General features: G+C 40.8%; 2 protein-coding genes across 4 annotated transcripts in view; both read left to right on the plus strand.

The window, feature by feature from the left end:
• LOC143956222 (uncharacterized) overlaps window positions 1–3,135 on the plus strand; it is a 13,264-nt gene extending 10,129 nt beyond the window's left edge. For both annotated transcript variants that reach the window (XM_077466396.1, XM_077466397.1), the window contains exon 6: window positions 1,561–3,135. In XM_077466396.1, coding sequence (XP_077322522.1) covers window positions 1,561–3,065 — 1,505 coding nt within the window. In that variant the 3' untranslated portion in view covers window positions 3,066–3,135. The remainder of the gene's footprint in view (window positions 1–1,560) is intronic.
• The window catches only part of LOC143956160 (uncharacterized), a 482,654-nt gene that overhangs the window by 379,072 nt on the left and 91,455 nt on the right, over window positions 1–12,127 (plus strand). The gene's annotated exons all lie outside the window — the stretch shown is intronic.

Consider the following 12,127-nt stretch of genomic DNA (forward strand, 5'->3'; position numbering starts at 1 on the left):
TGGTCTTGACCGTGATGGAGAGATTGGAATCTGATTTGCTTCTGTGGACAGGTGTCTTTTATACAGGTAACAAGCTGAGATTAGGAGCACTCCCTTAAAAGGGAGTGCTCCTAATCTCGGCTTGTTACCCATATAGAAAACACCTGGGAGCCAGAGATCTTGCTGATTGTTAGGGGATGAAATACTTATTTCACTCATTAAAATGCAATATATATATATATATATATATATATATATATATAGATAGATAGATAGATAGATAGATAGATAGATAGATAGATAGATAGATGGATATAGATTTATTTTAATATGTTTTTCTGGATATATTTGTTATTGTGTCTCTCACTGTTAAAATAAACCGACCATTAAAATTATAGACTGATCATTTCTTTGTCAGTGGGCAAACCTACAAAATCGGCAGGGGATCAAATACTTTTTTTCCCTCACTGTATGTCTGTATGATATTACCATAACCATCCTTTGGAATCTTTCCTTGTATGGTTGGCAGGGTATGCTCTGTACACCTAAAATTAACATAAAGACAATCTTTGTTAAAGATCATTTCCACAGACACGGTATGCATAGCTAAACCCGGAATTTATGGGCAGGTGGCATCTTTGACGGATCCACGAGTGAGGCTAACTGGCAGAAAAAAATGACTAATGTTCAGTACATAGACAACTCTGCCCAATAAATAGCAATTCCTAATATGTAATATGTAAAGAGTTCACATTTAAAGGGTTAGTCCACCTTTACAAAAAAAAAAAGTAGATGTAGACAAGGGGTGGCTGTAGATAAAAACAAACTGTGCAGCCTTAACCAAAGTTGAATGTTGCTTTTCCTATAGGTGAGGCCCAATTACATACCTCCTGAAGCCCGACTCCCAGGGATGGCATCACACCATCCTGCCTTGTTGCTAGGGCGTTGCTAAGGGACTCCCAGCTGTTACTGTTCACATCATCACAGGAGTGAGCTCTTGTGTCTAATTCAAACCCCCTCCCATGCTCTTTCTCTCCCCTGATGAAGTAGCTTTGAACTCATAATTTGAGAGCTCGCTCCTGTGAGGGCCTTTTACATACCTCCTGAAGCCTGACTTCCAGGGATGGCTTCATGCCATCCTGCCTTGTTGCTAGGATGTTGCTAAGAGACTCCCAGTTGTTACTGTTCACCTCCACTATTGCAGCTGTGAGAGCTTTCTCAGATTAAATTCCCCCTGATGAAGTAGCTCTGAGCTCTTGGCAACATCCTAGCTACAAGGCAGGACGGGATGATGCCATCTCTGAGAGTTTTTCAGTTAGGCTTCGGGAAGTACTTAAATGGCCTACCCCTATAGCAAGGGCATTATTTAACTTTGGTAAAAGCTGCACAGTTTGGTTTTTGTAGAGCATTTCTTTTTGGTAAAGGTGAACGAACCCGTAAAATTTGGAAACATGCCAGAAACTGGACATCACACTGTAGTCAAATGAATTTAATTCGGCTATACAGTTTAAACTTGCACCCCATACACTACAGATGATTCAAAGACAATCCTGAAAAACGTCTTTGTTTTCTTCCTGGCAGATGGGCGGGAGTTGAACAGATCATCGGAGGATTATCCTTCCTCACCCTCATATTCCGACGCCGAACACACGATGCCAGATTCTCATACAGGACTTTACAATGCGCCCAGTTTATCCAATCCTTCAGGTTTTGAGGAATCTTTTAGAGTACATGATCTCCGTCGGGGAATTTATGCCGAGGGTAGAAGAGCCAGTTCCTCCAATCCTGAGGGATCTTTTAATGCTCAGTCACATACCTTCCGTTCAAACATCCGTTCGGAATCATACGGTGCAGACAGGTTGGACAGTCCCTCTAGTTCTGAGAGATATTTCCCAGGTCGATCACATACAGTTACTCCAGATTTGCAACTAGGTGGCCAGGGATCACCAGATCCTTCCAGTTCTGAAGGCGTGTCTCTCAAGTCTCGTGGTCCGAAATTTCAGTGCCTAGAATGCGGGAAATGTTTATCCCAGAAATCTCATCTCATGGAGCATTTAAAAGCCCACAAGCGGGAGAAGCCATATTCCTGCTCAGCTTGCGGGAAGTGTTTCACTGGGCAGGCTAACCTTAACCGTCACAAGAGCGTCCACACGGGGGAGCTCCCGTTCATCTGTCCCGAGTGCGGCAAGAGCTACGGGACCGTGTCGTGCCTCAACGAGCACCGTAAAACCCACAGTGACCAGACGCCGTTTCCATGCGCTGAGTGCGGGAAATGCTTCCCCACCAACTCTGCCCTCCTTCAGCACCGAGAGTCTCACACCACCGAGGGACCCTTTGCCTGTCCTGAGTGCGGGAAAAACTATAAACGGAAGTGGGAGCTTCTTAAACACCAGAAGGTTCACACCGGAGAGAAGCCGTTCTCCTGTACAGAGTGTGGGAAAAGTTTTGTCTGGAAGTTTGCACTGAACACGCACCTTAGACGGGTTCACTCCGCGGAGGGAACGTTCCTGTGCACCATATGCGGTAAGCTTTACCCGTGTCGGGCCCGGCTTGTAGAACACCAGAAGATCCACTCGGGGGAGAAGCCGTATTCCTGCGCCGAGTGCGGCAAGCCGTTCTCCTCCAGGACGGAGTTGGTGCACCACCAGAGGACCCACACTGGCGACAAGTCCTACCAGTGCTTGGAGTGCGGCAAGTCCTTCACGTGGACATTCCAGCTCCGAACCCACCAGCGTATTCACACGGGAGAAAAACCGTTCTCCTGCTCTGACTGCGGCAAGAGCTTCACGCTGATGGCGTTGCTCCGTAGACACCAAAAACACCACACCGGTGACAAGCCCTACTCCTGCTCGGAGTGCGGCAAGCGGTTCATCACCAGGGCCGAGCTCATCGTTCACGAGAGGGTCCACCGGGGCGAGAAGCCCTTTCCGTGTCCGCAGTGCGGCAAGTGCTTCACCCAGCGCTCGCAGCTTCAGACGCACCAGCGCATTCATACGGATGAGAAGCCGTATGCCTGCACGGTGTGCGGGAGGTGTTTCGGGCGCAAGTCCCATATGGATAAACACCAGAGAACTCATACTCGCTGAGATGTAGCCTTTTTAACTTGGAGTTTGTTTTATCAATGCAATAAATGTGTAATAAAGTTTTATCCCAAAATTGGCGTCTTACTTTTCTCTGCAGCTCCTGGTGGTCATCTGAGAAACCTGTTGGTCTCTTTGCCTGGTGCTTCAACCATGAAATCTCTCATCTTCTTTCTGTGCTTTGACCACTGGGGGCAGTAGTTCTTCAGTATGGGTCCAAATCCACCCTAATTCACCCATTCAAACTTTGCATAGCACAAACCCGAGTTCCCACTTGCATTTTTATTTATTTTTTTAATCTGATTTTATTTATATTTTTTTCAAAAAACACATACAAAGAGAACAAATGGATAATAGCAAAAAAAAAATCACAGCAAGGCAAAAACAGCCATTAAATGCACAAACATGTGCGCAAAAGAAGCTCCAGAGCTTTTTTGGGCTTGGAGCGCTGTGCGTCTTTGTGGCACACATTTGTAGCCCCGCGCACGTTTCCTGTGTGTTTTGGCGTTCGAGAAATGCCAAATGTGAATGTGGCCCTAGAAGAAAGGTATACTGCTTACAGAGCTCAGTAGCTCAAGAAACGCACATCAATAACTCACCCGAGACTTACTCAGCTTTTGAAATTTCAAAGGGAGCATATATAAAAAATTTAATTGAACGTCCCCCTGGAAGGTTTTATCCCCCCCCTCCCCCCCCCCCCCTTCATGACCACAGCATTTTTTTGCTATTCAGCACTGCGCTTTTTATATATATATATATATATATATATATATATATATATATATATATATATATATATATAATATTATTTTTTTTTATTAGAAAATAAAATACAATTTCTTTTTTGCACAATACAGCAAACCTGCGAAATAAAAAATGGCATATGGTGCGTACATATCAAATGAGGATATATATGAATGAAGCAAGCTGTCAGTCAAGAATCATAAACCATAACTAGATAGATAATGACTCGCCAAGCACTGCGCTACTTTAACTGACAATTGCGCAGTCATGCAACGCTGTACACAAATTAAATTTATATAATTTTTTTCACACAAATGGATCTTTCTTTTGCTGGTATTTCATTACTACTGTTTTTTTTATTTTTTTTTTTATTTTTTATAGGAATTAAAATAGACTGAAAATTTTGAAAAAAAAACAACATTCTTCTTAGTTTCTGTTCTAAAATTTTGCAAATAAATATTTTTTTCTTCATAAATTTAGGCCAAAATGTATTCTGCTGCAAAAAAATAATAACCCAAAATCAGTGTATGTTATTTAGTCTGTGTGAAGGTTAGAGTCTAAAAACTTTGGTGTAATATATTTAAAAATTTGATCAATCCTGATGTACTGATGGCCTATTGCATTTCTTAAAGCCCTAAAATGCCCCTCAAATTACCCCTTTTTTGAAAGTAGATCTGAGGTATTTAGTAAGAGGCAAGTTTTTTATTTTTTTTAAAGTTGTCATTTTTTTTCGGAAAATTAATAATATATATATATATATATATATATATATATATATATATTTTTTTTTCACTGTCACTGGTGCAGTACAGCGTCATATTATGATTGTAGCAGTGATCATCAGGGACACTGACAGTATGGGAAAATAAATAACTAATTACATAAATAACTACTCTGATGACAGTATGTTAAAAAAAATCATCTTTAAGAAAAATCTTAAAAGTGAAAAAAATGTAATCGCTTTTCATTCAGTTTTTTAAGATTATTTTTCAGAATTTATTTTTTTTATTTATTTTTACATAATCTTGAAAAAAATCTTTTCTTTTTTTTTTTTTTTTTTTTTTTTTTTTTTTAAAGATGGAATAAAAATTATTCAATTTTCTTTTACTTCAAGATAATTTTTTTATTTTAATTTAATATATATATATATATATATATATATATATATATATATATATATATTTATTTTTTTACATATGGTCATCAGTAGTTCAGTGTCACCATAGTAACACTGTACTACTCTAGGATAGTGATCAGGTTTATTTATTTATTTCCCCCACTATTATTGCTTATAAGGGTGATGATACAGAACAGTGATGGTGAACCTCGGCACCCCAGATGTTTTGGATCTACATTTCCCATGATGCTCAACTACACTGCATGAGCATCATGGGAAATGTAGTTCCAAAACATCTGGGGTGCCAAGGTTCGCCATCACTGATAAAAAAAACAACCCTAAAAATGAAATAAAATTGGCCTGCAAACCATTTTAAGTCACAAAGAAGGGAGGAGATGGAACCACTCAAACTTTCCAAGAAGACGGGAACAGATTCGGCAAATGGTTAATGGATCTTGCTGCTGGAATCCTTCAAGCCAGACTGCGGGATACATTTCATCTCCCACTCTCTGATCGCTGGATCAAAAAAGACCCCATCTAACTGCCCTTTTTTACTCCCCTTAAACTATGGTCACGTGAGTCAGCAAGCCCGAGTCTTCTCTTATGGTTACTACTTGGTTCCTTCAATGCCTTGGTGACCTGGACACATCCTATTGGATGTCCAGGGGTTGGGGGTACTTTCAGGATCCAGAAGAGGGCTGATGCCATTACAGGGAGACTGGCAATCTTGTGCTTCATCTCACCAGTAATGGTGAGGGACCAGGAGGGGGAACTTTGAGTTTAGGAGAAGAAAAGTCTATTAGGATGGGTTAGAGCAGGGGTATCAAAGTCAATTATCAGCAGTATGGTTGCCCTCAAAGGGCCGGTTGTATCTGCAAGACTAGAAAACCAGAGCACCCCACCCTCCCTACATCACATCACAAGAAGAAGCTGAGGAGCAGAAAGCGCAGGAGGGCAGGGGTCTGCTGAGGGCGGGGGAGGTTGGGGCTGGCATAGGATCCGTAGGCGTTTTGGTCCCCTCTGCTGAAAACAAGGTGGGGTCGGAGACGGGGGTGACGCAGCTGCAGTAGAGGTGCAAGGGCCACGTGGAATGGCCTGCTGGGTCAGATTTGGCCCATGGGCCTTGTGTTTGAAGAAATAGTTTTAGCTTGGATTTGGGCTTTAGGAAAGGTCTCCAATCAAGCTGTTACCTGTAAAGAAGACCCTGGAATACCTACCCCCCCCCCCCCCCCCCCCGCTCCATGCACTGCTGAACTCTGCTCTGACCACCAGAAATGGTCTCCTGAAGTCCATTTCAGGGAGTGTCAATCTCCTGTGTCCTACACAGCATTCAGTGGTCCATCCCGTTCTCTCCCCTCTTGATCGGGACGGGGTGGAAATGTATGACCTCACCAGGCCATAATTTCACTCAAAGTCCCAAGGGATGGAACAATTGGCCTTACCAAGCCATGTGTTCACTTAAAGTCCCTAAATCTAATCCTCATTTTTTTTTCCGCGTAGATCGCATCTCCTAAAGTGATATGGAGCTCGGAAGGAGGAACCAGTAAGAAGTTAGGTCGTTAACAAGGCCACTTTAGGAAGCTAGCAGGATGCTCATCTTCACCTAGAAGTTATCATTATAAAAAGTATCCGTTGAACATTTTTTTTTTTTTAACACCACTAAATGGCCATTCTTGTAACTCCTGTTGGACGTGACTCTACTAACGCATTTCACCTTGCCCATCAGGGAACCCTGATTGAGGGTGAAATGTGTCAGCTAGGAGTTGTGTCCAGTGTGCATAACAAAGTATGAATGGCCACGTAGAAATGGTAATAATGTTTATTGGAACCAAACAACCTACGGTCTGGACCTTTGTTCATGATTGCAAGAAGTGGATCTCATATTGGGTCTGACACAGACAAGTGCAAAATAGTTTAGTTTTGGATATATTCATTATGTTTCAGAATTCATTTTGTTTAATTTCATGTCGTTTTATACATTTTCTAAGGAATTCCAAATTTTAGGAACGTTTCCAATCGGTCAAAAAATGATCGACCAACTGGAATTCTGTGTGAAGAATAGCTGGTTGTTGAGGAACGGGCCGGGAAGCCGGCCGCCACGTCCTTAACAACCGAAGACTCATCAGCTGTCAATGGACTTCCCCGTTAAGATCTGAAATGTAAACCAAAGAACGACGGCAATAGAAAAGTCTGAAAAAAAAAACGGCGTGCCCCCGCCCCCCCCCCCCTCCAATTCATACCAGGCCCTTCGTGGGCTGGTATGAATTCTAAGGGGCAACCCATGCCAACAACATTTTTTAACCACTTAAGCCCCGGACCAATTTGCAACCAAAGGACCAAGCCCCTTTTTGCGATCCGGCACTGTGTCACTTTAACTGACAATTGCGCGGTCGTGCGACGTGACTCCCAAACAAAATTGGCGTCCTTTTTTTCCCACAAATAGAGCTTTCTTTTGGTGGTATTTGATCACCCCTGCGGTTTTTATTTTTTGTGCTATAAAACAAAAATAGAGCGACAATTTTGAAAAAAATGCATTATTTTTTACTTTTTGCTATAATAAATATCCCCAAAAAATATATATAAAAAAAACATTTTTTTTCCTCAGTTTAGGCCAATACGTATTCTTCTACATATTTTTGGTGAAAAAAAATCGCAATTAGCGATTATTGATTGGTTTGCGCAAAAGTTATAGCGTTTACAATATAGGGGATAGTTTTATGGCATTTTTATAAAAAAAAATTTTTTACTAGTAATGGCGGCGATCTGCGATTTTTATTGTGACTGCGACATTATGGCGGACACTTCGGACATTTTGACACATTTTTGGGACCATTGTCATTTATACAGCAATCAGTGCTATTTAAATGCACTGATTGCTGTGTAAATGACACTGGCAGTGAAGGAGTTAACCACTAGGGGGCAGTGTATGTGTTATGTATGATGTTATGCATTCTTTTTATTGTAGGGGGCGTGGCCTGGCATGTGACATCACTGATCGTCTTTCCCTATAAAAGGGAACAGACGATCGGTGACAGCCACACTAGGAAGCACAGGGAGAGGTTTGTTTACACAGACCTCTCCTTGTTCTTCAGCTCTGTGACCCGATCGCGGGACACCAGCGGCGTTCGGGTCCACTGTTCCCGCGGCCACGGAGCCCAGGACCGGGTCGAGAGCACGCCGCCGGCGGCGCACTCCCGACCCACGGCTGGGCACTTAAAGAGCAACGTACTGGTACGTGCTTGTGCCCAGCCGTGCCATTTTGCCAATGTATATGTGCAGGAGGCGGTCCTTAAGTGGTTAAAATACAGCGTGGGGTCCCTCCCCAAAATCTATACTAGACCTGAGCATGCATCCTGGCAGGAAAAAGCGAGCCCCCCCGCAAGCATACCAGGCCATATGCCCTCAACATGGGAGGGGTGCTTCGGGGGCAGGGCCCCCCACCCCAAAGCACCTTGTCTTCATGTTGATGAGGACAAGGGCCTCTTCCCCACAACCCTGGCCGGTGGTTGTGGGATTCTGTGGCTTATCGGAATCTGTAAGCCTCCTTTAACAAAGGGGCCCCCAGATCCCGCCCCCCCATCTATGTGAATGAGTAAGGGGTACATTATACCCCTATTCATTCACCAAAAAAGTGTCAACACTTGAATAAAGACAGTACATGAGTTTTTGGCAAATCCTTTATTAAAAACTAAAAAAAACAATGTCCCCCGATGTAGGCCGATCCTCAATCACGCTGTCCGCTAGATCCAGAAAAAAAAACCTCCGGTCTTGTCGAGGGCTCCCCACCGACTGCCTGCTCCTCTGTCTGACATTTCTTAAATAGGCAAGGGGCGGAGTCACCCGATGACGTCAGCGGGTGACCTGCCCCCTTGTGATATCACGTAATTTTTCGACCAATCCCAATTCGAATCGTTCCGAAAATTTGGAATCTGAAAATTTGGAATTCGTTAGAAAACAAATACTCATTTCAACAAAATTCGTTACCATTTAATTTGGAGATTCGGATACATCTAAGGACCGGTAACCTGCAACATATTACATTTTTGTTTTGGGGTTTAGATACCTGTTGGGTTAAACTACACTGTGAAACTGCATTGTGTGCGAAGGGGACAAAATCAAATGTTCTCAGGCTTCTATTCTCCACAGATCGAATGTGTGAATGGGAAAAAAATGGTGCATTCAGGCCACCAGATGGAGCTGAGGAGTATACATATTTCTTATGATAGTTATTGCCATCTAGTGGCCATAAGGTATATTCCCCATTCACACATTCGATCTGCAGAGACTATAGCCTGTGAACATTCGACTTGTCCCCATTTACATGTAACAAACGGACTGTATGGAGAAGCAGCGTTTTCACCCTAGGATGGGAACTACCGAACACCCCCTTTCTCCATAATATAGTGGGGAAAGGTTCTATAGTCCTCAGAGAGAACTGGAAACAATGTAACTGATAACAGGCAGAGTGAGCAGCAAGGTTACTGGCAGGATCAACAGGTATTTACAGATATAACAGAATCCCTTCCTGACCAGGTAAGGTGAATGTTTGTGAGCAAGGAGGGGGGTCTTCATGCCCACGTGCCACATATATGGTCCATAGTGGCTGAGGATTCTATACAAGCTTCAGGAAGTCCACTCCCAGTGACCCTTTGAGGTGATGTTTGGATTCTGGCCACAGTGGAACTCACTAGTGAACTTCCTGTTTGTGTTTTCTGGATAGTGTGGAATCATTCTTTACAGTGTTCCTCATCCAATGATGAAGCATTCATTTGTACAGCCAGTACACCCTCCCCCTCCCCCAAAACATTAAAAGGGACCTCTTCATAAAAGGCCACAATCCTCCTTCCCACCGCGCACATTTCTGGAGTGAGCTCACAAGGTACTGAGTGCTGCAGAGACCACCGGCTGGATACATGCCTGACCAAGGGGTCCTGTGTGGCTCCCAAATGTCGCATTACACCGATTTGTGATGTGATTTATCATGAATAAAGACTGCTTGGATGAAATTGATGGTCCTTGGTGTTCTGGCAAATATCTTCTTCTCATATACTATTCGTAAAAGGGTGAGGAACACCAAAACCTCACTGAGCATTGGATCTGCTCCTCTTCACCTAAAGTACAAGTCACAACTACTCCACCTATGGGGTCGTATTGTATGTCATATAATTATCTCCTGTGATCCTCGGCTCCATCTAGGGGTCATAATGTGATGTTTTATTATTCAGGTGTTTCAGTAAAAATACCACATTATGGCCTCTAGATGGAGCTGAGGATCACAGGAGATAATTCTATTCTCTTTTATTTTCTTCTTTTCTTATTCATATTGTATTCTCTTCTCTTCTAATTCTATTCCATTCTTATTTCTATTCTCTTCTCATTTTTATTCTATTCTTATTCCTATTCTATTCTTACTCATATTCTATTTTATCCTTTCTATTCTATTCTTATCCTGTTCTATTCTTATTGTATTCTCTTATTTCTATACTATTCTTATTATAATATTTTCTTATTCTAATTCTATTCTTATTCTATTCCTATTACCGTTCTATTCTTATTCTATTCTATTCTTAATCCATTCTATTCTTATTACTATTTTATTCTTATTACTATTCTATTCTCTTTTGACTCTATTATTATTCCATTCTATTATTATTCTATTTGATTCCCTTCTTATTCTAATCTTGTCTTATTCATATTCTATTCTATTCCTATTCTAGTCTTATTCTATTCTTATTTATATTCCATTCTTATTCTATTCTCTTCTTATTCTATTCATATTCCATTCTATTATTATTCTATTCCCTTCTTATTCTATTATTGTCTTATTCATATTGTATTGTATTCTTATTTTATTCTATTATTTCAATTATATTCCTATTACAATCCTATTCTATTCTTATTCTTATCCCTATTCTGTACTTATTCTATTCTAATTTTATTTTTACTTCTATTCTATTTCTATTCCTATTATATTTTATTCTATTCCTAGTCTATTTTTATCCCTATTCTATTCCTATTTCTAATCTATTTTATTCTATTCCATTCTCATTCTATTTTAGTCTTAATCTATTCTTATTCATATTCTAATTCTATTCTCTTTTTATTATATTCTTATACCTAATCCATTCTGATTCAATTCTCTTCTTATTCTATTTTATTATTTTCTATTCTCTTCTTATACCTATTCTATTCTAATTCAATTCTCTTCTTATTCTATTCTATTTTATTTTCTATTCTATTTTTATACCTATTCTTTTCTAATTCTTATTCTGTTCTTATTTCTTAGTCTTATTCTATTCTTATATAAAATGGGGTGCTTGTGCGAATGGTTAATACATCTGCCCAGCGAATGACGCAAATGAATGCAATGAATACATCATTAGGTCTATTTTTTAAATCAACCTCTTGAAGCCACTTTACAGCAGAGCACAGGCTGGGATGGGGAGCAGCAGCAAAAGGAGCCAATCAGTTTTATCTCTTCATGTGCTAATAAGAAACATGCTGAGAGGAGGAGAGACCAGCTCATCAGTCTGCTGCTTCTTTCACAGTCCAATCAGTGCTGGGGGAGGGACAAGACACGTTGGTGCTACTTAACCACTTAAGCCCCGGACCAATTTGCAGCCAAAGGACCAGGCCCCCTTTTGCGATTCGGCACTGCATCGCTTTAACTGACAATTGCGCGGTCGTGCGACGTGGCTCCCAAACAAAATTGGCGTCCTTTTTTTCCCACAAATAGAGCTTTCGTTTGGTGGTATTTGATCGCCTCTGCGTTTTTAATTATTTGCGCTATAAACAAAAATAGAGCGACAATTTTGAAAAAAATGCAATATTTTTTACTTTTTGCTATAATAAATATCCCCAAAAAATCTATAAAAAAATTTTTTTTTCCCCTCAGTTTAGGCCGATACGTAATCTTCTACATATTTTTGGTAAAAAAATAAATAAATAAATAAATCGCAATTAGCGATTATTGATTGGTTTGCGCAAAAGTTGTAGCGTTTACAAAATAGGGGATAGTTTTATAGCATTTTTATTAATATTTTTTTTTTTTTACTAGTAATGGCGGCGATCAGTGATTTTTATTGTGACTACGACATTATGGCGGACACAGCGGATATTTTTGAGACCATTGTCATTTATACAGCAATCATTGCTATTTAAATGCACTGATTCTTATGTAAATGACACTGGCAGTGAAGGAGTTAAC

Source organism: Lithobates pipiens, unplaced genomic scaffold, assembly GCF_037356315.1.
Source record: "Lithobates pipiens isolate NorthernLeopardFrog02 unplaced genomic scaffold, aLitPip1_a1.2 Scaffold_35, whole genome shotgun sequence".
Classification (NCBI taxonomy): domain Eukaryota; kingdom Metazoa; phylum Chordata; class Amphibia; order Anura; family Ranidae; genus Lithobates; species Lithobates pipiens.